General features: G+C 34.1%; 3 protein-coding genes across 4 annotated transcripts; 1 reads left to right on the top strand and 2 right to left on the bottom strand.

Moving 5' to 3' along the window:
* Positions 1–922: 922 nt before the first annotated feature.
* On the bottom strand, positions 923–3,370 carry LOC114760680 (subtilisin-like protease SBT3.17). The gene is made up of 3 exons (XM_028949965.1): positions 3,091–3,370; positions 2,885–2,982; positions 923–1,480 (listed from the first exon to the last, which is right to left on the bottom strand). Exons 1-3 carry the CDS (start codon positions 3,288–3,290, stop codon positions 1,407–1,409), a joined length of 372 nt encoding a protein of 123 aa, XP_028805798.1. The 5' UTR covers positions 3,291–3,370; the 3' UTR covers positions 923–1,406.
* A 1,984-nt stretch (positions 3,371–5,354) lies between these two features.
* Positions 5,355–12,663, bottom strand: LOC114760669 (uncharacterized). The gene is made up of 9 exons (XM_028949952.1): positions 12,344–12,663; positions 12,042–12,169; positions 10,952–11,159; positions 9,828–10,359; positions 9,499–9,750; positions 9,166–9,357; positions 9,002–9,076; positions 6,514–8,907; positions 5,355–5,990 (listed from the first exon to the last, which is right to left on the bottom strand). The coding sequence occupies exons 1-9, from the start codon at positions 12,514–12,516 to the stop codon at positions 5,697–5,699; spliced, it is 4,248 nt and encodes a 1,415-aa protein (XP_028805785.1). The 5' UTR covers positions 12,517–12,663; the 3' UTR covers positions 5,355–5,696.
* A 1,031-nt stretch (positions 12,664–13,694) lies between these two features.
* Positions 13,695–20,214, top strand: LOC114760670 (diaminopimelate decarboxylase 1, chloroplastic). Of its 2 annotated transcripts, none has more exons than XM_028949953.1 (9): positions 13,695–13,955; positions 14,349–14,910; positions 15,130–15,304; positions 16,361–16,510; positions 16,785–16,946; positions 17,606–17,791; positions 18,328–18,450; positions 18,577–18,666; positions 19,795–20,214. In XM_028949953.1, the coding sequence occupies exons 2-9, from the start codon at positions 14,420–14,422 to the stop codon at positions 19,873–19,875; spliced, it is 1,458 nt and encodes a 485-aa protein (XP_028805786.1). In that variant the 5' UTR covers positions 13,695–13,955; positions 14,349–14,419; the 3' UTR covers positions 19,876–20,214. The 2 variants fall into 2 exon arrangements, with proteins under 2 accessions (XP_028805786.1, XP_028805787.1); XM_028949954.1 differs by having other exon boundaries at positions 13,695–13,990.
* The last annotated feature ends 7,535 nt before the right edge of the window (positions 20,215–27,749 follow it).

Raw genomic sequence — 27,749 nt, 5'->3', positions numbered from 1 at the left:
CTGTTACTTCTCAAATGTCAAAGATTCTCATTTACTTTATATAGTGAATCCTTCGATTTATCGGAAGAGAAGCTGCCGTACCACAGGTCAGGCGGGTGGGGAACGGCCGAAGGGGGACGAGTGATCGAATACAATATACGACCGTCTGTCTTCCCGCGTCAGCATGATAGGGTGAAGGGCCACCGTTGCCGGTTTCACTTCCAATGATTTTGAAAATTTGGGACCAGGCTCTGGAAGCTTGACATCAATTCAGCGCCCCTTGTCTGGGCAAAAGAAAATATCAGCTACCTTTATTATTATATTAAAAATAAAATAATTTCTCGTTGAACAAGATGTTATACATATCTTGGAGAGACAATTTTTTGTTGGAATAGATAAACAAAATTTATACTTTTCAACTTTTAATTTATACATACATACATATATATATATATAAATACAGCTGAGTAAAATATGTGCGGAAAATTGAGGGGTTGTGAACAATGACGCACTCTACTACATAGCCAGGCTCGCATGTTGCGTAAAATTCGATATGAGTATCACTAATTATAATTTATCAATAATGAAACTTCGCACATTTTTTTTATATTTAAATTAGACACCATTTTAAAAATAAATATGAAATAATTCAACCAAACTCTCAAAAATAGCCAGTTTGCTCTCTTGACTTTTGCATGGATCACACTCAATTCTTTTTCTGAGAATTGTGATACATAATCCCTATAAGCTATAAAATAAAAATTTCATATTTCTCCAGTATCAAATTATTGAATGTTACAACACACACCCACACACACACAATCCCTATATCCAATCAGCCACGATTCAAGTCTTGATCAAACCACAAGACCTCAATTGCTAGTATTATTTTGCAAACATTTCATGTGATAGTTTTGGAAACACACGACAAGACAAAGTTACATTTGAAGAAGGAAGACTTGGAAGCGCAAGTGTAATTAGAAATATCAAAAGTCCAAAACAAATGGGAAATATCACTCCCTACACACTTGTACATTACATTTGACTAAGGAAAAACGGACACTAGCATGCCATCTTCCACTTCTCAGCCCGCAAGCCTTGGATGATAGGAATGGCTCCCTTATGTTCCTAATACTTAAAAAATTTGTATCAAGTTCATTACTATTGTTTTTCATCATACATAAGCAGTGAGCTAAATAAGGTAATAGAGAAAACTGTGTTTAACATTTCAAAGCATCAAGCGATTATTATTTCATCGTCAGCCCAGAAAAAGTTAATGCAGGTTTGGGGCATTTGTATACATCACACAATCATAAGCTTGTACAGGATATTTTTCTTAACATTAACATGAGCATAGGTTGGGTCAAACTAGTTTATACATGGTAGAGGAAACTGCTTGAAAGATTCACCTAGAATCTCCCCATCCTTTAATGCAGGTTCATCGGCCCTGAATGAACCTGAAGAGTCCTGCTTGGAACAACTTGAAGAACACCTGGTTGCTCTGCAAAAGTAAAGAATGAACAATCAGACTATAATTACTAATATTATATATTTTGACGGTTATAAGCAGATTATTGATGTGACAATAATCTTACAATCTGAGCAAACATCACAAGAAAAAGTTAAATAAATAAAATGTAACTAGAGAAAACATAAACGAAAATTTTGAATCTGAGCATTACAGAGAAACAGAAACAGAAGCACACATGCGGCTGTCTTTACCAAGACAAAACGGCAGATACAAGTGAAGAATCAAGAACATCGTGCAGGATGGGAAATCAAACAAATCTCTCCCATGCAGATGCCAATCACTAGATCTGTCCAGTGCCACTGCCAGCTAAATTTGATTTCGTTTGGATGCTTTCGTAAAAGAGATAGGCAGAATCCATAATTAGTTATATATTCTGAGATACATCATAACACTAAAATAACGATCTTCAAATTACATTTCATATCCCATTTTCCACGCAATCCTAAATTTAGGCAACCATCATATTCATTTCGTGTCAGATTAGAATTTACTCTCTCCAGTCCAAAATATAAGGCAAAGGTACTTCTTAAGGAACGGGGTTTTATATCTTTAGTCTTGTCAAAAAAATGTCTATCCTTTCAGTTTTTTCCTTGTTTTTCCCTTCAATGCAATAAATGACCAAAATTAAATGCCATCCTGGAATTAAAAACAAATCAGTAACACAACGCAACTAAAGTACTAAGCCCGAACCGGCAATAAATGATGGAAGTGCAGGATTTGGAAACAAAATGTAAATATTACATTTTCCCCTATATTTTCAAGCTCGGCTTCTAGAAGTTGCCCTTTATTTCCAACCAGAGGGGAGTATGACCCTTCTGCAAACTTTTCTACTTTTCAACTGCATTAAGTTTCGCATTTCTATTCAGCTAAACAAATTCATTCACATATGCTCAAACTTTAGGCAGTTTAACAGAATGTTAATGTTCATAATTTTGTTCTTTTTTACTGTATTCATAGTACTATTGGGATTCCTTCCATCTAACTACAAATTACTCAATGAAATAAAAAATAAAATCCAGTTCTTGCATAAACCCCAATATATTTACCAGCGAAATTGAATTTAAACTCAACGTACGGTTTATTTAATTTGAAAAGTAGAAAATCAACCAAACTATATATTCCATTTATCCATTTATTTATTTATTTTTAAAAGAAGACTCGGATGGCTAAACTCAGCTCCCTTTTCACAAAATTCTGTTTTCAATATCAGTGTCATATGAACATGGAACTTCAAAAATCAAGGCTAAGGAACCTTTCTCTTCAGTCTTCACCATGAATGTAATTGTGTTCTACACTAAACATCTAAAGAAATACGATGATTTCTAAAAATTATTGCGAAACAGAGGAATTAAAGGAAGGGGGGGCCCAACTTACTTGAAATTTCAGAAACCTGCTCCGGAGTTAGCTTAGCCGAGAATCCACTAGCAGCGCTTTTGTAACTGTACAACAAAGCCTCCTTGGCAGCCTCCTCACTAGAATCAAGCAAATCAAACAAACAAAATCAACCACACGGTCAATTCCGAAATCCTTTTTTTCCTCGAGAAACAATCAGAGCCGGAAACAGGATCAGAATAACAAACCTGCCAAGGACAGCAGTGAGGGTTCTGATGTGGTAGGCCTCAGGCTCTTCACTCTCGGGTTTCTCAGTGTAGACGATGTGAACAGCAGGAGTAGAAGAATCAGCGGAATCAACGGGTTTGGGGGTGGATTCAGCCATTGCAGTAGAAACGATCAGGAAAACAAGAAGCAGAGAGGAGATCGAGAGAGGTTTCGCGTCCATTTTGGCGGGATTATTTTAGGATTATATAGGGATTGAAGTCTTTGAGACTCTCAAATGCTTTATGCTAATGGCCGAAGCAAAGCCCAATGCATTCTTGTGCAAGGAGGGAATTGTCCTTTCACATCCCTTTTGTTTTCGTGCCAACCGTTTTGTATTCCACGTTGGCTTGCCCCGTTGATATTTGAGGGAGGGACGCGTCATCGTTCACTTGACCGACCTCCATCGACTTCTCCTGTGTTTTTGTTTTTGTTTTTCTTCTCTTTTTTAATCCAACTCATCTGTTTTTGGAGTGAATTGGCCGACTCCTTTTCTTTTCTTTTTTTTTTTGTCAAAAGAGTGAATTGGCCGACTCGACTGGCTTTTATTTCTTTTCCAACTTAATTTAATATCAGCATTTCTTAACAAGAAATTACTTCCTCTTTATTCTTCTTAACATAACAGCTAGTTTAACATTCAATTTAATTCTAACTATAAGACCTCAATTTATTTTACTTTCATATTTATCTATTTTTTTAAAATAATCCTTATAATAATTGCACATGTTAAAAGTTCTATCAAATGATAATTCGAGCTATCACACATAATTATTACAAATAATTAAATTAACCAATTTTTTTAATTTACTCGAATTAGTCAACTATTTTTCTAACATATTTCATACAGATCAAAAAAATCTTTAAACTAGATTAACTCTTTATTAAAATATAATAATTTTTCAATTTACTCTATTTAATATTTATGCATTTTTTTATTAAAAAAAACTATCTACACTATAATAAATTAAAGACAAAATAATACCTTCACATTAAAAATTTAATTAAATAATTCATAAATAGAAAAAAAAAACATTTTCTCTTTACCTTATGACCAAAGGAGTAACTCTTATACTCCTCCGGTCCTAATTATAAGACCCAATTGACTTATTTGAGGAAATTAAGGAAGTAAGTTAAGGTGGTTATTTATAATAAATAAGTGTTGTTATTCCTAAAATATCCTTGCTAATTACGTATATTGGCTAAAACTATCATTATTAGAAGGATTATCTTGGAAAAAAATGTATAAATATAAGAGAGAAAATGGATTGGGTCTTATAATTAGGACCAAATAAAAAGTCAAATTGGGTCTTATAATAAGGACCGGAGGAGTATTAAATACTGGAGAGAGTATTTTGAAGAAAATATTTTTTCCATCAAATATGAATACTTCGATAATTTTGTTTTCCAAAATTCACAAGTCATATTTTAATTTTTAAAATGTGTCAACTCACAGATTTCTCAATTCCCATGGTGTAATGGAAGTGTCTTCATTTCCTAACTAGATTTAACATCCTGAGTGATGCTGTGTCTAGTAACTGTCAGCGATTACAAAATGAAATTTAAACATGTCAAATATCTCTTCAATAACAAAAGAAATAAAAAGATAGAAAAAAGTGGGAATAAATAAGCATTATACCTTTTGCCCCGCATACCACTCTCATCAAAAAGCACGTTTGTTTTTATTAAAAAAAAAAAAATTAGAAGAGCTTGAGATTACCAGTAGAATGAAACCACAACTTTTTACTTGCACGGGAATGCTTTCATACCATTAAACTACGACGTCATTGGCTTTTTCTTTTTTCAAGGAAGCAAATATCTATATATTAACAATAGAAGAATTTAGATACAGCACTTCTAGTTAATGACCCCATGCAGTATTGAAAATCCTATCATTCTTTAAAGGGAAAATCACCCAAGAAATAACTTTAAAAATAGAAAAATTACAAATAAGAACCCCTTACAATACTGGCATTGGTTTTGACGATTGATAAGCAAATGACAACAATTTTTGTGAACGGGTCCCTAAATGCAATTCTCAATTTTCAAGATCCTTTTTTGTGATTTTCCCTTCTTTAAAAACAAAATATTAATAAAAACATATTTCGTTGTTATATCTAAATTAAAGATCAAAACCTCCTCTCACCCAGCAATCACTCTCTCCAACTAAGCTGAGAAAACCTTGAAAAGGAAGGGTCCAAGTGTTACTTTTCAACTTGCTGCCTTCTTTGCTTACTAACAGAGACAACGATTAAGTAAACTATTCATTGACTAATTACCCTTGAGATTAATAAATCATAATCATGCGTGCCAATAACGGTATTAATACAAGTAGTGGCAGATTCAGGACCTGGAAGAGGGAAGAAAAAGGTTTTCAGCTAAAAAATTTTAGTGCAGTTCCCAGCCAACATGACTACTTTTCTTCAGGTTAATGACAATTACACAGCAGCCTCTTCAAAGAAGATGACTAGATGAAGAATGCTTTTCCACAAAAGGATATCCAAATGAAATCAGCCCCAACATAATCATCAGAGCAAGGAAACCAAGTAGAGGGGCGGAGACATAAAGACTCGAGTCAAAACGAGTTTCACCTTTACGATATCCACAAGTTGTACATTGCATGCACTTCGGCCATGTCATTTGCCTTCAGAGACATCTTATAGAGTTCCCTGATCTTCCCACCATCACCAGATTTGCTAGATGTTGAAGATGGCTGCGATTTGTTGGGACCTGATGAAAGTGTCGTGGTCAAAATTTTCTTCAGAAGCATCTGCAACTGCCTCCAATATTTTGCTTCAAGTTCAGGATCGCTGGCTCTGTGCATATCACCATTTGTATCAGAAACATGACGCCCTTCAAGCATATGAGCCAGAGCAGATTCCAGCATCTGCAACAAAATTCGTAAGCACCACCAATGAGTCTATGACTGAAACAGACCACAAAGTGGAAGCAGAAAAACAAAAGGAAGATGGCTTAGCAAACTTCAGGAATCTTGAGGAGAACTCGAGGATCTAGCAAAGAACTTGAGGATGTTTACCTAGAACTAAAATAATCTAAACTCTCCCTTATATTAATATTATAAGTTACTGAGTACAATACTGAAACTCACACCTTTCAGAAAAAGGAAAAAAAAAAAAAATGAAGCCATTAAACCAAGCCCGCTCGTTCTATATGATGGCCAAACGTGGCAAGTCAGTTAATCTTTCCCCATGTTTATTTATGTATGACATATCAGGACCTGTAAAAATTTCCACCCAAATTCTACCCATGTGCATTACTTTTTGAGGAACCGTAATCAATACAAGAACTAGATAATAGATATGTTTATACATACACTTGCTGACCAGATGAATCATCTCTGCAAATTTATAACCAGCAGGGAAAAACTTGGCAAAAGTTCAGAAAAATACCGCATAGGAGTGCAAATGGCTTGAAACGCTAAGTGAAAGAGCTGATCTCTCTATGAGGATAGTCAAATACATGGAAGGATGAGTTTTTGCTCCATAGAAGTCCATAGCTTTTTGCCAGTTCCTCTCAGCCAAAGATGCATATTGCTTGACCCGTTGCAGAATCCTGTTTTCACCTTTAGACAAGCCTCCTTTCTTATTACCTGAATCCATAAACTTTAAACAACAATTTCTCTGATAACAAGCCAACTGGAAGTAAGCATATGCAGCCTCCTGTTTACGTAGTTCACCCAGAGATTCATACACAGACAATGCTTCCCTAATGGCCTCATTAGCTGAAAGCTCATGCTTTTTCAGTTCCTTCCTGACTTTTCTGTCATGAGTATTGGTGCAGCTTATAAATGTATCTTCAAAGCATCCATTTTCATACACTTCTGCGGTACTATCTTCTCTTAACAAGAGCATGCCAAGACGCAGATAAGTATGAGCAAACTGTGTATGTACCTCATTCCTTAAGTTGGTTGTCACAGAACTATCATTTTGACTGATGGCATTCAATTCTGACCTTGCAGCTGCATAATATCTAAGAGATTCTCTATATTCTAGTTTTGTTGTCTCTAATGCTTGATTATATGCGTTATGGAAGATGGAATGTAACTTAAGATTTTCAATTTTCGACGCCATCTCCTCAGCCAAAGCCCGTCTGCCATGGCCCAAATTTAAATATATCAATATAATATTGGTGTGGTCTGAAACTTCTTTGAACGCATTTATGGCATCAGTAAATGCCTGTTCAGCTTCACTCAGCTCTTTCTTTTCAAGTCTGATTCGGCCCAATTCGTTGCAAACCCACCCTCTCTTTTTAACTACAGATTGTAGTTCAGACAAACCAGAAGGCAGTTTAATCACTGACTTTCTAGCTTCTTCATAGCATTTTAGAGCAGCTGATAGGTTGTGCTCCACTTCTCCAACTTGAGGACCATCTAGGTACTCAAAGATTCCACCATATTTCACTTCTGATGTTTCTTTTGAATTAAATTCAGTTTGAGAGACAACACTAGAACAAGATTCATGCGTCTCTGACTCTTTCCTATCATCAATGTCATGCATGCACTCTTCTGCGTCCTTTGGTGGCAAGCATGCGACATTTTTAGTATACGATCTTTTACTAAGCTTTCTACCATAAGCCATAACGCTCCTATCTGCCCTACTACTGCTAGCACTGCTTCCACTACTCACTCTATCACTCTGGCAACTGCAATTTATCAGGGAACATGAGCTGCAGTTCTGGCTCAACTGGGTTAATTTACTCTTCAGCCTTTTAACTTCCTTCACAACCTCAGATGGCATTCTCAATTCTTTGGTTGTAGATTTTCTCAATTCTTGTATTGATTCTTTACTTTTAATCTTATGAAACTCAACATATACATCCCCAACTAGAGCCCATGCCTTGGCCCAAAATAGGCAAGTAGAAGACTTCCTCTCGATAGCAAGATACCCATTATCAGAGATGCAATTCTCATCTTTTATATTGCCATCTAGCAATGCAGTTTTATCATTTCTATTGGAGAATTTTCTCCGTAAGGAAGAATTACTAACCATTGAGGAAATGAATTTCGCATCTTCAAGATGAGGAGGCATCGATCCATAAACAGAACATGCTAATTGTATAACCTTCAAAGCTTGATGCAGCTGGCCATCCTCTATATAAGCTTCCGCAAGTGCCAGATAAGATTCCCCAAGCAAAAGAACTAGCTTCCAGAGCTTATGGTCTAACTTGGATGTTGGAAGCCATTCCCGAATGTCACAGACTTCAATACAGTCAGGATCTCCACATGCACAAACAGACACATTAAATGATGAAGGTTGCCTGTTATGATTTTCACTAAACTGATCCATTAGCTGTGGTTCACTGCTCTGAAGCTGCCGCATCCATCTAAGAGATTTAATGGCTTGTGAAACATGGTGCACTGCAGCTAATTTAGATGAGACAGGATCAGCTACTGTCTGGACCACAGGTGTAGGAACTGGACATACTTCCTGTGCAGAAAAGCTCTCATCACCACCAGAGTTTGGTAGAGCCACTCCTTGAGTGCTTAATTCCATGTCAGCTGCGGCCATTAATTCCCCAGTGTTTGTAGCAGACGTCATGTTGGCAGTAGAATCCGATTCCAAGTGCTCAAGTATTTGTCCTTGTTCACATGATTCAACACGAGATAATACCTCTTCATGGACAACTGACTCAGAATTTCTGTTTTCAGCATCAAGGGATGACTCTTCAGCTTCAGTAACAATTAGGTCACATTCTACAGCTAGAGATTCAGACGTTAAATTCAGTTCTTCATCATAATTTAAAATCAGCCTGGCAAATTGTTCATGAGCAATTGCTCGTACTGCCTGTTCAACAGAACACCAATTAGCAATGCTATCATATTGAAGATTTAAAAAAAAATAAAAGGGAAAAAAAGAAAATATCTTCAAAACAAGATACCAGATGGTCTGAGTCATCAAGAAAATCCAAACATTTTCTGAAAAAACTCACACACCTAGCCCTATTTTTAGCAGCCTGTGGCAAAAGCAACGTTAATTAGTAACCAGCTAATTCAAATACGAAAAAGCACAATTAGCCCAAACACAAGTTTGATCAATTCACACCATTGAAAGTGAAAGCCGATGAGCAATCCGATAGAGGAGAGTTCCCAATGAGTACACAGCATCACTCCTGCCTCTACTGATTAAAGTAGGCAAGGAGCTTGAACTATCATGACAACCATCAGAAGAATGGTTTTTAGGAATAACAGAAAGATCAAAAAGCTGTATGTCATCTTCACCTGCACCTTTATAAAGCTGCAAAACTAAGTCAGGCTTGCCAGAAATTTTAAGCGTGAAAAAATTTAAAAGAGCTTGCACATAGTAAGGACAAAGCGATAAAAAAAATTGTGAAAAATAATAATAAAGTAAAAGGCAAGAAAGATATAGTAAAAGTACCCAGTAAGATCCAGGATCCTGTTTGCAATTATCCTGAAGGAATCTCAAAACAGAAAGACCATTTTGCTGGACGACATAAGGATGAAATGCGGGTGTCCCATCATCAGATATCCCCTTCAATAGAAATATGTCATCTGTTTTCAGAAGCTCATATCCTTGAACAACACCATTATGATGATAGCAGATAGCCATCTCAGGCACACTCGCCATGACATTGTCAAGCCAAGCTTCCAGCCATGTCAATGGCGTTACCTATCAAATTAAGAAATTATAATGAATAATTTTGAAATCATAAACTAGGATGCAAGAATTTAGAAAAATGCACAAACCTGGTGAGTAACATCCCATAGATGCAGGCTCACAGCCACATACTTCTCATTACTGAACAAAAGCAAGTCACTACCTAGTAGCATGCGGAAATTATGAAACTGCCAGAACAAAACCCTCAGAAAGTTGTCATTGCCAGCTTTTCTTTGTTTCTCAGACTCTTGCATGAAGGATCTAGGTTTTTCACCAATTTGTGATGCCACCGTATTAACTGGATTATGATTTCTGTTTCTTCTATTCTTCTTGCCCCCCCACAAATAACTGTCCTGCTTAACCTCTGCGTACTCAGTAAAACTATTGTATCTTTCAGCTCGAACAACATCATCATGTTGTTTCACAATCTGAGGAGTATTTCCTCCAGGAAGAACAGAATTATTTGACTTCCCTTCTGATGAAACATGATGACTTGGAGGGCAATCACAAGCCTCCATTCTGACTGAATGCATAGCAAAATTTAAGAATAATGATTGATCAGCACATTTTGACTGATTATTATGCCTTCTAATCAACTTTTCTCCCTCTTCAACATCGGGGCTGCACCTCAGAAAATATTTTGTCACATGAAATAAATTCAATGATTATCATTATAAGAAAAGGGCCAGTTATAAAATAAAAAGCTGTCAGTATAGCCATGACCTTCAGAGGTAAAGGATTCGATCTGGGAAAATGTTGACAGGCTAGGAGTTTAAAAGCAATAATCAGTTGAATCCTTTCTTTAATTTCGAATGATTGACTCTTAAGATGAAACCATCTCCACGTGATTACAACCAAATAAATTAAGTCTTCCAGACATTGCTTTTTCTTGTTGAAATCAGCAAGTCTCTAATTATCGAGAAGACTCATCTATACTTTTTCTTCAGAACATAAAGTAGAATTTTGATATATTTTTCTTTAAGGAAAGGTGAAAAGAGGGAATGCTCAAATTTCAAATTGAAATTCTCATGTTTCTGAGAGTTAAGTAACCACTGTGATCTAAAGAGATGATAATGATGAAATGAAATGAATCTGGAATTTTTACCACGGACCAGAAAGACATCTCTCAACAGCAATTATGATTCAATGCTTCAGTAAAGGAAAAGTGGAGGCACTGCAACCAAATCAAAGGATCAGTAGTCAAGATACATACCCAGTGTTTAAAACAAGGGTCTGACCAATGCGATGAACAGCAACTGATAATCGAGCCTTTGAATAAGGCATTTTAAAAATCTGCTTCAAAATGTCTGCAGGAGCAATCACATCAATTTCATCTCCATACTCCGCCAAACCAGATACTGCAAGTGCCTCGCATTTTCTGCTAAGATTAGATGCAACAGCAGCACCATCCCAAGGTAAATCTGTCACAATCCACATGTCAAAAGCATCAGCAATACATTAGTGAATGACAAAAGGTGTCCGTGCTTCAAAGAATTCTAGTGGGGGATGATATTAATGTTACAAAACTTCCAAAAGCATTGGCTTCTCTAATCAAGCAAACTAGTTGTAAGAGGAGTAAATCTGTCAGTACAACAGATTGTTTTGAGTGTTCAAATTTATTTATGGGATGAAACAACACAAAGCACAATCACACTCATCAAAATAATTTGACACCTTCCCTTAAATTCCCCACGAGAACTCTGAGGATATACAGAGGTCCAAATTCAACGAACATTCAATGGGTAACTTTAGACAACTAATCCCACTCTGATCCTTTCTTCCTAAGAATTCATGCACAGAGTTACGAAGAAGAACAACATGCATTGACTTAACCCGGGCCATGTTGGTTGGTCAAATTAAGGAAATGAACTTTGTTTGGACTCGAGTCAACATAATACCTTGTTCTTGCTTGAGCTTAGCAAAAATCTGTATCTAAGTTTCATACTCTTTTTTAAACAGGGCTTATCACACTTCCTTTTGAACTTTAGATTTTATCGGAACATAATCGTGGATTTGATGATATAGGTAGAAGCTGTAATACAGCTAAGTTTCTCTCTCCTGGGAAACGGATTTACATTCATGGGATTAGGAGGCTTCAATACAAAAGTAAATACAATCCAGTGTCGCATTGCACATCCATTGATCACGTGGTGGTGATTTGATTTGAACTCACATAATTACCCAATCCCTAGCCAAAAGCTGTATTACTAAAAGAGCGACAATCAGAAGCCAGAAATAATCTTCCACTATTCAAATTGGGGAGTGATGGACATATGAAAATTAGTCTAGTGGGAAACAAGTACCTCCCGTGGTTCTTGACTGCACAGCAGCAACAGGGAGAACCTTTTCAGGAAAATGCGAAAGAAGTGGAGGCGTATTGAGATCAGTCTCAGTCGGAAGCATCCGGTATCGATACCGCGGAGCATTTACTCTGCGGAAAGGGGAAAAAAACACATGAACAATTTAAAAATGCAGAAAAAAACGATTGCTCAGTAAACCGGGTATCAAAATGACAGTCACAAGAATAGCAAGGCCAAATTTTGAGTAATTAAACACGCCAAAATTACAAAATCAAACGACATGATCACAGAGAGAGTATGCGTACGTTTGACGGTTAGGAAGAAGATTGGAACCAAAAGCGTGGAAGGATTTGTCGGTGGGAACCGGGATTGAACCGCAGAGAAAGCCAACAGGTTTGGGAGTTACGATTTCCAAAGTTCCAACGCACTGAAGCTCCCAGGAGGAGCTATCAGAGCTGGAGGAGGACGATGACGCCATGTGATTGTTGTGTCGTCTTTCAGTTCAGGCGAATTGTAGAGTGCAATTACGTAGAAGAAATGAGTCTCGCCACCTACCGGTGATGAAGACGATGGTTAATTTTTCCGATGTGAGCTTGTCGTGTCACGCAGTGTACCACCAGGCAACTGGGTTTTCTAATTTTCCTCGTCTGTTCCATTCTGGAATTTGGTTCGCGCCTTGGTGTATGGCTACTGGCTACGACACCTCGGACTCGTGAGCTGGGCCTGGAGCTGGGCCTGGTCCTGGTCCTCAAATCAGGGTTAGGGCCTGTTTTATGACTTTTCGGGTTTTCGCAGTAAGGAGGCTCTGGCTATTTCATGTTGGGTTAATATATTAGTTAGCCCTCAACTTCGTTCACATCTTAGTTTTAATCTTTTTAGTTTTAAATTATAAGCTTTGGTTGTTCTGTAAACAAAATGATTCAAATTTTTATTAAATTATAATTAATTTTAAATTATTTTCATAAAAATTATTTTAAGTGAAAAAGAATGAAGAAAAGGCTTTAGGGCCCGTCTTTTTAAAAATTATTTTTTTATTTGAAATAAAGAACAAATAAAATCTTATCATCAATATTACATTATGTCCTTAATATGAAAGTTAGATTATAGATTTGAGAATATTAAAAAAATTAGTTGAGTTAGTTGTTTGTTACAAATATGTATTGGTATTCTTAAATTATTTTCTTCAAGTATGTAAATTAGATGATTTTATCCCTTGATAACACCCTTAGAATTAATAGTGATATTTTAAAAAAAGATGGGAACAAAGTAATTTGAGGTATTATATTTAAACTAAATTTTTTCTCCCAACTAACTCGCATATTAAAAATTGGAGGTAGTTTTTTTTTTTCCAAAAATTTACCATCAATATTAATGTTATCAAATACAGTATCGATTAATTTTTATAGGGAAAAAAATCGAATTCCATAGCACGTGGTTTGAGCTAAATAACATTAAAATTAATCTGTTGGGCCTGGTATTTTTTTAGTGGCATTATTCTAGCGAGAGTACAGGGCCTAGGCCTTCATAGTGGCTGCCGAAGACAAGCCCAAAGCCCAAACAAAAATGTTTCTTTTAGTTTTCGAAACAAAAACAGAAGAGAAAAGAAAAAACGGAAACCCTTTGGCTTTATAATTTGTTCGTTGACTTCTGGCTTTGAGGTATGCCGGCTGCAACTGAAGCTCACCCTTCACTTCTCTTTTTCTCTACCGGGCGACGCGAAACCTGAATCAAACGGTCGGCCGGGCCCGCCCTCATTTTTCCCAGCTGACCGTTTCCTTCAGTTTTTCTCCTCCTCCGGCCTGCAGCGCCATCGGTCGCCGTTCTGCTTCTCCTCCTTCAAGCTTCGTCGAGCACGCGGCCCCTCTGACTCCAAGCTTCCTCTCCTCCGTCACCGTCGTCGTTCCAGCTTCTTGGAAAGTAAGGATAGCGTAATCATTCCTCAGCTTTAGATTGTGGGTATTTTGTTCTAGGCCTCCCATGTAACACAATTTGCCCCTTGTTTTTATTTTTCGCCATAGATGCACAAATTTAATTAGACATGTTACAGAATAAGAAATGAGAAATTTTTACAAGAACGATTTTGCCACTTTCTATAAAATTAGAATGTTAGCTGCCTGCGTCCCCTCCAGTCCATTCCTAGCTCTGCCGTGCCCCTAAATGTTTGATGTTAAGTCTCTGTGTTCTATTCAGTGCGATGGTAGCTAAGCTAGTTGGCGGATTCTAGTGAAGTGAATTGAGTGGTGTGTGTGTGCGTTTGTAAAATATACCCGTAGCGATAGCTAACGTTGTTTCTTGTTTCTTGTTTTTCAGAAACTCAATTAAGGCCAGCGGCAGCAGCATCGAATCTTTTGCCTTGTAACAGGCATTTGCATACTACGATCATGGCAACCACACACCTTTTTTCTTTTTCTGCTTCACTTCCTAAAGCCCAAAACTACCATTTGAATCATAACCGTTTTGCCCAAAACCCAACTCTGGCCCTCAAACCCTCTGCTAGAGCACGTCTTCTTAGAGCGGTTCTGTCCCAGAATACTGGTAAAACTTCAATACAGGACCCTAAGACAGCTCAGTTTCAGCATTGTTTCACCAAGTCTGAAGATGGATATCTATATTGTGAGGGGCTTAAAGTGCAGGAAGTTATGGAATCAGTTGAAAGAAGTCCTTTCTACTTGTACAGTAAGCCTCAAATTACTAGAAATGTTGAAGCCTATAAATCGGCCTTGGAAGGCTTGAGGTCTATTATTGGTTATGCCATCAAGGCCAACAATAATTTGAAGATTTTGGAACATTTAAGGCATTTGGGTTGTGGAGCGGTGCTTGTTAGTGGAAATGAGCTGAGGCTGGCTCTTCGTGCTGGGTTTGATCCCACAAGGTTGGATTACAATGCACCCATAAATGCGTGTGTAGATATGTTGATCTATCTGTGCTTCTTTAGAATCTTCTTGTTGCCAATTATCTGTTCAAGAATGCCATCTCAGCTTTGCGCAGCTTAGGAATTATCTTCTTTGGTATTCTTCAGTAATTAATGGTTTTTTTGGGTCTTATAGGTGTGAGGTTCTCAGTCTGTTTTTTTTGATTTATGGATGAATAGGTGTGTCTTTAACGGGAATGGAAAACTCCTTGAGGATTTGGTCCTAGCTGCTCAAGAAGGTGTTTTTGTCAATATTGACAGTGAATTTGACCTGGAAAACATTATAGCAGCCGCAAGAATTGCTGGTAAAAGGGTTAACGTCTTACTTAGGATTAATCCTAATGTGGATCCACAGGTATTTACTGGAAGAGTTTTGTCTGAGTAATTAAGAATTGTTGCATGCTGCCTGTAGTTTGTTAAACCTTTATTGATAACATGTTAATTTCTTCTCAAGTATTGCTAATAAATACCTGACTGAGGTGAAATGATGATTGCTTGAAATTCAATAAATCTTAGCTTTCAATGCACGTGGTAGTCTGGCTATTACAATTCTTAAGTAATAAGCATGTCCTGCATGGACATTGATGTGACTGAAATAGATTGTGTTTAGTATGATATAGGAGCCAAGTGGAATTGGCTTCATGGATCGTAAGATACTATTGTATTATATCAATGACTAAATCTTTGGATATATTGTTAACCAGCAAGTCTCGTTTAAAAACTTCATTGCGCATTCTCTTTGGTCTTCATCTATCCCTCTTCATAGGACTCAAAACTTTCAGTTTTACAGAAACAAACCAAATATTCGGCTTTGCTTTCAGTAGATATTGCACTTTGGCTAGGATTCTTGAATTATGAGATTATCCTGCATGGTTACTGATGTGACTGAAACAGATTAACTCTATTAGGAACTTGGAACTGAAAGTTGGTATTTACCATCACATCTATTTGAGTTTTTGTTTGGTGTATTTATGATAACATTTGACTGAAAATTCATCACTTTGCTCATAATTTTAACAGCGTAAAGCATTCGAAAGCTACATTTGTCATGATAGCTATTTGTTTTCCTATGATTCTTTTCTCCCACAAATTGTTATGAATACATAACCTAAACATTTGTTACATGGTAAAGTCCTCTAATAATTATGGATACTCTCTTGTTGCTATTTCTTCTTCTTTTTTTCTTTTTTTTTTTTAAATTCACAACCGTTTCCCCAAAACCATGTTCATTTGTTACACCTGAATATCATGGGTAGAAGACACTGTTGGTCCAACTTTTTTTTTTTTTTGGCCATGGCTACTGGTCCAACTTGAGACTTCTGCTTTCCCAGCTGTCATTTGACTCTGCAAATTCAGGTTTTTTATTATGCTGAACTCTTGCCATAAAAATCGGTCATTTGTTATTTTTAAGGTCCATCCTTATATTGCCACTGGGAACAAGAACTCCAAATTTGGCATTAGAAATGAGAAGCTTCAATGGTTTTTGGATGTTGTGAAGGAACATCCTAATGAGTTAAAGCTTGTCGGGGCCCATTGTCATCTTGGGTCAACAATTACCAAGGTATATCCACAATACTTCTGTATGTTTCTTCATCATCCCTGTGCTCCACATTAAATTATGAGATAAATGTGGACTAAAAGTTACTTTAGTCATTATTATTTTATTTGTTTAATCAATTTTAACTGTTATCTTGTTATTCAGGGTGCTTTTTACCATTATTTTCTTCTGTAACCATTGCACATTAGTTTTAACGCTGGATATCTTTCTCAATCTCAGTCCAAATATTAGTTTGGAATAAATATTGAAGTCAATGTTGCGTCTTTTTTTCTCTCAGGTGGACATTTTCAGGGATGCTGCTGTTATCATGGTCAACTACATGGACCAAATTCGAGCTCAGGGTTTTGAAGTTAATTATTTAAATATTGGTGGTGGACTTGGGATAGATTATTATCATTCTGACGCTGTCCTTCCCACACCCAGAGATCTGATTGATACTGTGAGGACTCAACATTGACATCTCTCCTCATCTCCCCGTACTTAGCATGATCAAGTTTGCCACTCTTAAGAAATAAGGAATGGCTACTAATTGATAAATTGTTACACTTAATTTTGCAATACACATATTTAGATGGCAGCATCCTATGTGCTCTGATATAGGGATGTGTGGTTAATTAGCTTAAGAACTGTTACTTGTGTGCGTATATTACAACAATATGCGGATGATGGAATTTTGAGGGACATGATCAACATCATCTCTTGATGCATATGTATGCTTCCCTGGTGAATGGGAATGAGTCATATAGGTTACTAAGTGAGAGCGTAAGCTGCATTCTTGTTAGTAACCCTCCATTTCCTTATTTCTTATCTCCATATGTGCTGTGAGGTGCATGCATATGTATATGTATTTTTGAGCTCATCTTTGAGTGTTATTAAATTAGCAAATAGAAGAGGATCTGTTAGAGGATCTGGTACTTCTTAAAATTTCTAGTTAATGCATAATGTGACAACCTTCCCATGAAATCAGGTCTTTTCTGAGACTGACATAGTGACAATAGTTAAATTCTTTTTGAGAAGTAAAATAGATTTATTTTTAATTTCATTGCCTACTTAAAAAATCTTCCTGCTAATTCAATACCGTATCAATCCATTGTATAGGTACGGGAGCTTGTCCTTTCACGGGATCTTAACCTCATCATTGAACCTGGGAGATCACTCATAGCAAACACTTGTTGCTTAGTTAACAGGGTGACGGGGGTCAAAACTAATGGATCTAAAAATTTTATTGTGATTGATGGAAGTATGGCTGAACTTATCCGTCCTAGTCTGTATGATGCTTACCAGGTAATTATTCAAGTCCTCTTATGACTTATGACCAAACACATTGATTCTGATGTGGGTGTGTAATCTGTAGCTTGTTTCTCATTAGATGTTCTGGTGCAATGGCTCCTCCTCCTCATGAAGGGCTGGTTAAATACTGTTGGCCCTCTGGATGCATGTACTTTTAGCTTGGATGGAATGCCACAATAGATTTCACATTGATTCTTCAAATCCCTGTATCCTGAACTCCCGCTTTATGGGGGCATATTAAGGGAAAGGAAGACAGAAAAAATTCTTGTATTCTATTTATTGCTCCTAAAGACGGCATTCTAAAGCAAATGATGGAATGCGCTATAGCTTTTCGCCCAAGACTAGGAAGTTCGATCAAGAGGTCGCAAACTGCCCTTGGCGGTGGGCCCCAGCTATTACTCGTGATGGCCATCTTCTGCCATCCTGTCTTTTATTTTCATACATGTTTTCTTCTTCCTTTTTTGTAAATGTGGAATTGATTTTTCCTTTAAATACCACTCTGGAATTGATTTTTCATTGTTTAATTGCAGCATATAGAACTGGTTTCCCCTGCACCAGAAGATGCTGAGAATGCAACTTTTGATGTGGTTGGCCCTGTTTGTGAGTCTGCAGATTTCTTAGGAAAAAAAAGAGTACTTCCAACGCCAGCCAAGGTAATGTAATGAATTGACCTCACAATTAATTAGTTAAGCAAAAATAGTGTTGCCCAACCGGGACGTTATGGTCATCGTACTTCATGCCAACATAATTCATCTGTATAAATTGCTTTCATTTTGTAGGGTGCCGGTTTAGTTGTTCATGATGCTGGTGCTTACTGCATGAGCATGGCATCAACCTACAATCTTAAGATGCGGCCTCCTGAGTACTGGGTATGGTTCTGTTTTACGTGTAAATTATATTTATAATTATAAAACATATTTCGGGTCAATATAATCTTTGGTCCCTCAAGTTTCAAACCATAGGTTTGGTCTCTCTTAAGAGTAAAATGATCCAAGTTTTTATTGGATTATAGGGACTAAAATTTTAAATGAAAAGAAATTTGAGGAACCAAAACCTATGGTTTGAAACTTGAGAGATCAAAACCAAAATGAGGACAAATTTGAAAGATCAAAGTTTGTATTAACTCATATATTTCAAATAAAACTATAATACTACCTCCGATCCCTAATATAAGAGCTAGTTGAGAGTTAAATTTGATTCTAAATATGAAATTTCAATTCATTTTGTCATGTGAACTTGTCATTTTTTTTACCCGCAAACTATCCCTCTTGAATGTGTGTGTTAACGGAGTTTGCATCAAGGGCTAATTTCAATACAAATAATGAGGATATTTTAGAAAACCAATGTAAATGATGAGGGTATTTTAGAAAACCAACACGTATTTAACTAATTTTCTTTTTTTTTTTTCAGATTATTTAAGCAAATCTCATATGCTATCTTCGGTTATTAATATAAGAACTAGCTGAGGGGTCGGATTTGATCTTAAATATAAGATTTCAATTCATTTTGTCCCCTATCTTTTTCCAAAATATCCCTATTAATTATAAGGGATTTCTACAAGGGATAATTCCAATTATCCAGTGCCAATGATTGAAGTTGATAGTTTAGGAAGACCAACACACATTTATAACAAATAACCAATTTTAACTAATTTCCTTAATATCTTCAAATTAGTTATATACTATCTTCAGTCCTAGTTAAAAGACTTTGTTTGTAGTTTACAAACAATGTCTTATGATTAAGATCAGAGGTAGTAGTTTTTATGTTAAGGACTGGAAGTTGTATTAAGGACCCGAGGTAGTATCTAGTATTCCTTGGGCTACTAATGTTACTGAGGAAGTGAACATTAGATGAACTCTTGACTTGTCTCCAATGTTGTTAGCGTTATAATTAAAAGCACTGATTTTTGAGGTTTTAAGCTCTAAAGATTACATCTTTGTAACCCTCATAGATAATTTGTTTCCTGTGGTTAATATGCTATTTGGAAAATATTTTAGGTTGACGATGATGGAACAGTGGCCAAAATCAGACATGGAGAGACATTTGAGGATCATTTGCGGTTTTTTGAGGGCCTTTGAGTGGAGACTTCATTTTTTGGTGGATTAGAAGGCTTGAGTTTTCCATTTGTGATGTTAAAAGGTATGGATCTCTCCATACCATTTGATAACAAATGTATTTTGAGATAGTTTCTTCTGTTATGTCCAAATCTAATAATACTCTTGATGGTAGAAGTAGATTGGTCCTACGTGGCTCTCGCTTTTTGTCCTCTACTTATCTAGTGGTAAGAACCTGGTATTTAGCAGAGGTTCACAGACATGTTTTCCATGATGTTGTCATAAAAATCTTTAAGGCCTTATAGTCCTAAACCCTAAAATTATCTGTTGGCAACTATTTTCATTCTTGGTACCGCATTTTAATTTCCCCCAAAAAAAAAAAAAAACCTAAGCCCTGGAATGTGGGGTCCAATATGTGGTTGTGTTTTGGATGACTTCCAGTTAATTGATGCTTTTCAAGGAATAATGGATTTTTTTATTCAAATTAATTAAATAGTTACTGTCCCAAAAAATAAATCAGCTACATGGTTTCCAATTGTATGGCATAACGTGGCCGTGTAGTACTTACGCGAATTGCCTTTGAATTTTCCTAATAGATGCGTGCATTAGTCTGATTAGGCAAATGCGTATAAAGTATAGGACATCTAAGGAAAAAAGAAAAACGTGATTGTATATATATTACTCCTTCGGTTTTTAATATAGGATCTAATTATTGAGTAGGTTTTAATTCTAAATATAAGATTTTTTTTTTATATTTATCAATTTTTTTTAAATTGTCTTTATAAATACTTTTTCAATCATAATCAATAGAAGAGGGGAAGGGGTATTAAGAAAGATGATTATGGTGTTTTAAAAAAAATGTGTCACATTTTTTATAATTAACTAATTTATTTAATTTTCAGAATCTAATCAAATTAATTAAATAGGTTTTATATTAAGGGTCGAAGGAGTATATTATTATGATGTGATTAATTTTTGACTTGCATATTTTTTGTAGACTGAAAAAGCTTGTATTAATAAATGTGTGTAATTGGCAATAGCTTATCTTTGACATTCTTTATGTCACCTTGGCAATTTCCGTGAGATAATTGCCAAACCCGATTATTAGTGCAATAACTTTTATAAAGTTTTCATCCAACATCACTTTTACATTTTAAATATCAACTTTTGAAAAGCAATACTAGTCAAGGCCGCCGAGAATTGAGTTCCTTGTAACTTTGTTGTTAAATTGGAAATCGGAAAAAAAAAAAAACCTAGATAATTTTGTTCTTAAAAAATGAATTAATCACTAATAAATGCACGATCATGTCCAAAGTTAAATTTGAAATCAAAATCAACTTTTTGGTCCTATAATATAATTGAAAATGCATTTGGTCTTAAATTGATCTCTAAAGGTATGTCTTTCATTTTTTGGGAGGCCATAAATTTGAGTAGAATTTTATTGTTTGGTCCCCATGGGTTATAATTCAAGAATGAATTTTAACTTATATGACTCAGTTCTTCTAGTTTTGATTAGATTGAGACTCAATACTTGAATTTTAATTCAATACAATTCGTTCCTTATAATTTTACTCATGTAAAATATTAATCCTTGAGTTTTTAAAAATAATTTTAGTGCTTATAATTTTATTTTCTAAAATGCAGGAATTAACTAAGTTATGTTGAATTAAAGTGTAGAAACTGAGTTCATAAAAAAAATGTAGAAATTGAGTTTTAACTAAATCAAAATTATAAAGACTGAGTTACACTAAATAAAAAAATTAGAAATTAAGTTTTGATTAAATCAAAACTATAAGAATTAAGTTGCGCCAAATTAATATTCATATATAGTCATGTCAAACCTATAAGGACCAAATAATTATTTTTTTTATTAGTTTATTTATCGAAAACATTTTTCTTTTCCATATCCCTTGCTTTTTGAAAGGAGATGTAATTTAATTTATTTATTGAAAACACTTTTTGCTCCTCCATATCCGTTTGCTTTGTGGAAGAACATATAATGATCGTAGGTGAAGTGTCCAAATCATGAGAAGCTTTCAATGAATGTGAGAGAGAGAGAGAGAGATGAATTGAAGTTCAATGAACAACACAACATGAAATCAAACAGGGAAATAATACAGATCACCATTTTGTCCCCATCCAAACAGGCATATCCCTCTTGCTGTGTCTTCAACCCTCCCAACAAAGCTATGACTTTAAGTAATTCCATTCCTTCCCACTTATATATATATATATATATATATATATACATATATATATATATTACCTCCGGTCCTTAATATAAGACCCTGTTTGACTTTTTGTTTGGTCCTAATTATAAGACCCCAATCCATTTTATCTCTCATATTTATGTATTTTTTCCCAAGATAGTCCTTATAATAATGATAGTTCTAGCCAATACACTTAATTAGTAAGGATATTTTAGGAATGACAACACTTATTTGTTACAAATAACTAACTTAACTTACTTCCTTAATCTCCTCAAATAAGTCAACTGGGTCTTATAATTAGGAACGGAGGTAGTATTTATATTCCCCCTTACTTCCCTTGTTCTAGAATCCATATTTCTATCTGCCGTTGCTTTCACTGAACTCAATCCATTCCCAACAATATCTGTTCATCCCATGATCAAATTAGTCAAAACCACATGCTTCAATTTAGTCTCACTTCAATTCTACTTCTTACCTAATTATATCTTATTTTCAACGAAACAATGTCTACTGTTTTCCCCCTTTTTTAATTGAATGCATGACCCGCTCCTAAAAAAAGAAGTTACTAATTATACATGTTTAAGAGAGTTTTTTTTTAATTAAAATTCTGACTTCCTCATCAAAAGATTTTTCATCTCTTATTTTTGTGGAAGATCTTAACTTGGATAATGAATTATTGCTCCTCACAAAATTTGCCAAAATGGTACGAAAATACATGTAAAGTTTCCAATAGTCAGGATATTTTTGTATTATTTTGAAAACTTCATTTGTATTTTAGCATAATCTTCTTAACTTATATATTTTTTAAATGGTTAACATTAATTGAGTTAACAACTATTGCATTTTCATACCATTTTAAAAACTTCATATGCTCCTCTAATCCTATTTATAAGTCAGTTCTAACATGTTTTATACATATCAAGAAAAACATTAAATTTCATTAACTTTCATTTAAAATTTAACAACTTTCCAATTTCATCCCTATTTAATATATATTATACCTCATATAAAAAAGTCAACACAATAATAAATAAAGAATAAAATTATACATCAATACAAAAAAAATTTCAGTGCTCTATAAATAGGACAAAAAAAAATTTCTTTTCTTTCTACCTTATAAATAAGACCAGAGGAATATACTTTAAGAAAAGCTTATGATATTAAATTTCCATGACAAAATATTTTATGGATAAATTTGCAACTCAAGCCATGTATAAAAGCACATATCTTAGCAGAGATTGGAATTGATACTTTTATATATGATGTTAAAGGATAATACTTACATCGAGTTTTTTATATTTTTTATGTCAATTTTTTTAATTATAGATCATCATATGTCTTTTTTCATATTAATTTATAATTAAATAAATATTTTAAAAATAAAACTGGAGGTAATAAACATAAACGTAAGTAGCTTTGTTTTATATCAAAAATATCCTAAGAAAATGGGTGATGTGGGTGGTGCAATCCGCCTTCGGTTGCTGAGTGCAAAAGCTGAGTCTGAGTAGAGTATGTGGTCCAATCAGATGCTCACAGCACACAACCTCCCTGCCTCCTTTCGCACATTACTTTGTCGCAGCGGCACGCTCTCCACGCGCCCGATAACTGCGTCTGGGAAAGACTGTGGAGATGAACAGAAAAACATGACATTATCGGCGAAAAAACAAAGGTAAGTGGGAGCAGATTTTGTTGAACGCTAAACATAGGGAATTCAGTGGGCAGCACGTGCCACTACGCCCAAGTGACTGACACGTGTTGCACTTTATCTCTAGGTGTGAGTCCCACTAGGAAAGGGAGGAAACTATAGAGTGCGGGACCCCCCACGGTAACAGTAAAATGTCACTGACCATGCGGGTTGACCAATTGCCCCCACTTTAAATGGATCGTACGTTAGCACAACTCGGACTAGCCGTAAAAAGGAAAGTGAAGTTTGCGCACCGAGATAAACCGACTATTTTTTTAAACCATTGCTCCTTGGCCATATTTATATTATTTACAAAGCAGAAAAAAAGTTTAGTCTTAGAGTAGAGAGAGGAATTTTTGATATAAATATAAAATTTTACCTTTTATTTATTATTATATTAATTTTATTTTTATGAGATATAATATATATTAAATATTGATAAAATTGAAAGTTATTGAATTTTAAATGAGAGTTAATGAGGTTTAAAGTTTTTTTGATCTTAGTGAAATATGTTGAAAATAACTTATAAATAAAATCAGAGGAGAATATATTAATTAATTCCAGCTATCAAAATTTGATTCATTTATCTACACTCTAGAGTTTTTTTTAGGGAGAACTATAATGAAATTCTAAGAAGAAAAATAATTTTTAAAAAATCTCAATAACAACTTAAACAACCTGTAATGATAAGATTCAAACAAAAAATAACAACAGGACTTATTTTGTAATTAATTTTTTTATTGGGATCTCATTGTAATTTTTTTCCCCCCAGAGTCCGCTCTATAGTTAGAACAAATAATATTCCCCAATTAGGATTAAGAGATTATTCATGAACAATTAATTGTTTCATTTTAAAAATGTATATAGGTAATTTCTAATCTGTAAATTTATTAAGGTTAGGATAAAAATCAAAGTAATATCTAGACAATTTATCAACGCAACTAGCTTTTCTTAATACAGGCAAGTAATTGAGAATAACTTATATTAGGAACATGAGAAAGTACTAGGCAAAACTTTCTAATTTTGAGTTCTAGAAAGTAAAAATGGAAGTTTGGATAACAATAATTGAAATTTTACATAGTGATCAACATTATATTTATTTGAAATTAATTATTTAATTTTACCAGATCTTGAGTTGCATTCTCCTGAAATAAATTTAATAACAAGTTATACCTAAAGAAGATATGACTAGTGTTGCCTATCACTGTGTAATTTAAAAATTCTATAAGTTATCAATGGGAACACGTTAATGTTAATATAATCATCAATATTAATATGAAATAAATAATCTATGAAAAATAAGGATTTATAAATTATAAACAGTACAGTTGAATTGAAAAAAACCTGTAGGTTTAGAAAATACCTAAATCTACCTACCAAAACCTGATAACAGCATGAACTAAATCTACAACTAGAAAATAACAGTACAAAACTAACCTAAATCTATTGAACTGAAATAATAATTAGTTTTCCCCAGAAATCACCCTTATTTACAAAAAAATTTAGGATTTTTTAAAAACAAATCACTCTTTTGAACAGCCCAACTCGAATAATTATAGCCTTAAACCTTATTAACTATATAATTACTCCTTATTAGTTTAGTAAAAATTTAAAAGCGTCTTAATAATTACATTTAGAACAAAAAAGAAGATTAAAAAAGAATATTAGAATAAAAATGCTGATGAATAAGCCAGCATACCCCTCTCTAATTCACACCCCTTCCATGCTATTTGTAAGTTATCTTCTAGAGACTTTCATGGTCTTATTTTTAAGTTGCATTTATAAATCTATAAATATTTTTTCCTAATAATGCCCTAATATTAATTATAGGGTTAAGTTGCATCCAACATCCTACAAATCTTTTTCTGGTAGCTCTCACTATCCTAAACTATTTTTTTAATAAATATAATTCGTACACCTAATATCCTAAACTAACTTTTGTACAATTGTGCCCTTATATATTTTTGGATTAAAAAGCACCTTAAATTTGAAATACAGAAGTGCTACTTGATAACCCAGGAGGCCTAGCACAAGTAGTGGAACTCAGCTGGGTGTTTTGAACATTTAGTTATAGATTTTACTTTAGTTTGACATATATTATTGTTTAAAACTCATAAATTTCTCATTCAAATAATAGAATAACAAATTATATAAGTATAAAAATACTCTCTTATTAAATATAAATATATTTAGTTTGAAAATATCAACACATATAATATAAATCAAATCATTATTAAAATCTAAATTAACCTCTTTTTTAAATTTAATTGAATAATATTACCCAGAACTAATTAAATCAAACAATTTTATGAAATTTAATTTCAAAATGATAATAACTAAATATTTGAAATATCATTAACAATATAAAAAATTAATAATATTAGTATTATATAAAAAATAAAAAAAAATATATAAAAAGGCTTAAACAAGTTAGTCCGCTTAAACAGGACAGTTCTAAACTCTTGACCCTACGAGACCAATTTTTTAAGCCCATTTTTCATTTGGAAGAGAAAATTTTAAACCTGGCTTTTGGGTTGATAAGCTCAACCCATTTTACTAACTCTAGTCACGGCTATCAACTATCCTCTAGGTTCAATAAACAAAAAAGTACTGCTTGAAAATTATATTAGGGTGTTAGATGAAAGAAATTATTTAAGATAACAAAATAACTTAAAATATTAAATGTGGATTAAAATTAGTTTATGATAGTGAATGAATATTAGTGGAGAAATATTACTTTAAAGCATTGAATCACTCTTAATATATATACATATATATATAATATTTGCGGCGGCCAGAAAGGTTAAAACTTACAAGAGATGGGTAAAGTTGCAATGGAGAGACAAGATATGTAAAGGTCAATACATCGATGGAAGGGGTAGTCAGATTGTGAGAAAGATGACCCAATAATATGTCTCCTCTCCTCTGAGCCGTGATGTGGACTCGTCCGAGAGATATCGATCCGCGACCAAGTTCTGTTGCATTCTTAATGTCGCCTTTAAGTCCCTCCAATGGGAGAAGTTTCCTTCTTGACTTTGAATTCTCACATAAACCCCTTCATTATTCCACCCTCTTTTGCGTCTAAATCTCTGATTCTCACGTCCAAACAAATCAAAAGCTTTTAAATGGAACTTTCAGGTGAAACAAATAGTTATTGCTTGAGGGATAACATAAATTCATATAGGAAAAAGACTATGCTTTTAAACATTGAAAATATAAAAATTAGTCTCAAATTTACAATAATTTGAGAATATTATATATTTCACACCGAAAAAGGTATGTGCATTGCTCCCTTTTTTTATAAGTATGTTTACTCTCTTCGATAAAACTTTACATTTAAAAATGAGTGTGATTCATTTTATAAGTTCAGATTTATTTTAACATCTAATACATTTCTTAATTTAACCCATAATTATTTATTCTCTCATTTGTCACACATTCTCGTTATATTTCTCTATGTAGCTTCTTTTATTTTTTTTTAATAGCATATTTGAAAATAAAAATATATTTTATAACTATTTATTACTTTTAACTGATTTTAACTATTTTTATATAACAAAATAGTTATTTGAAACTTATAATAAGAGAGTAATAATCTACTACCTCCCATCTTTAAATAGAGGAGTTAAAAACGAGTTTACTTTGTTATGTTTCTCAACGTAAGATCTCAAAACCAACTTTATCTCTAAAATTTAAATATTTTAAAATATTATCAGAAGATAAATTGCAATATACATATATGATTAAAAAAAATATTTTTTTTAAAAAAATATACCACTCGTTCTGACTTGTACTGAACCACTGGTTCTGACTCCTGCAAATATTCCGTGTCCCTGGTCACATCTATCTATGGACTTTATTTTCTGGTTTTTAATATTTGTTGCTGAGCTTTATAGCCAATAAATCCTGTGCAGTAATAATCCATACTAAAGTTATTCTATACAAAAAAAAAATTATAAATAAAATTATTATTAAAATTCAAATTAATCTTTTTTAAATTTAAT

Source organism: Neltuma alba, unplaced genomic scaffold, assembly GCF_004799145.2.
Source record: "Neltuma alba isolate B1F8T4 unplaced genomic scaffold, ASM479914v2 tig00011011_pilon, whole genome shotgun sequence".
NCBI lineage: Eukaryota > Viridiplantae > Streptophyta > Magnoliopsida > Fabales > Fabaceae > Neltuma > Neltuma alba.
Note: the sequence above shows the minus strand (reverse complement) of the source record. Positions and strands in the feature narration are given on the sequence as shown.

Coding starts and splice junctions, on each gene's coding strand:
- LOC114760680 (XM_028949965.1), bottom strand. CDS start 3,290: ATGGACGCGAAACCTCTCTCGATCTCCTCTCTGCTTCTTGTTTTCCTG. Junction 2,983..3,090: donor CTCACTGCTGTCCTTGGCAG/GTTTGTTATTCT, acceptor GCTTGATTCTAG/TGAGGAGGCTGCCAAGGAGG. Junction 1,481..2,884: donor GCAGGTTTCTGAAATTTCAA/GTAAGTTGGGCC, acceptor TTACTTTTGCAG/AGCAACCAGGTGTTCTTCAA.
- LOC114760669 (XM_028949952.1), bottom strand. CDS start 12,516: ATGGCGTCATCGTCCTCCTCCAGCTCTGATAGCTCCTCCTGGGAGCTT. Junction 11,160..12,041: donor GCAGTCAAGAACCACGGGAG/GTACTTGTTTCC, acceptor GGATTGTGACAG/ATTTACCTTGGGATGGTGCT. Junction 5,991..6,513: donor GCCATTTGCACTCCTATGCG/GTATTTTTCTGA, acceptor ATTTTGTTGCAG/ATGCTGGAATCTGCTCTGGC.
- LOC114760670 (XM_028949953.1), top strand. CDS start 14,420: ATGGCAACCACACACCTTTTTTCTTTTTCTGCTTCACTTCCTAAAGCC. Junction 14,911..15,129: donor GCTGGGTTTGATCCCACAAG/GTTGGATTACAA, acceptor ATGGATGAATAG/GTGTGTCTTTAACGGGAATG. Junction 15,305..16,360: donor ATCCTAATGTGGATCCACAG/GTATTTACTGGA, acceptor GTTATTTTTAAG/GTCCATCCTTATATTGCCAC.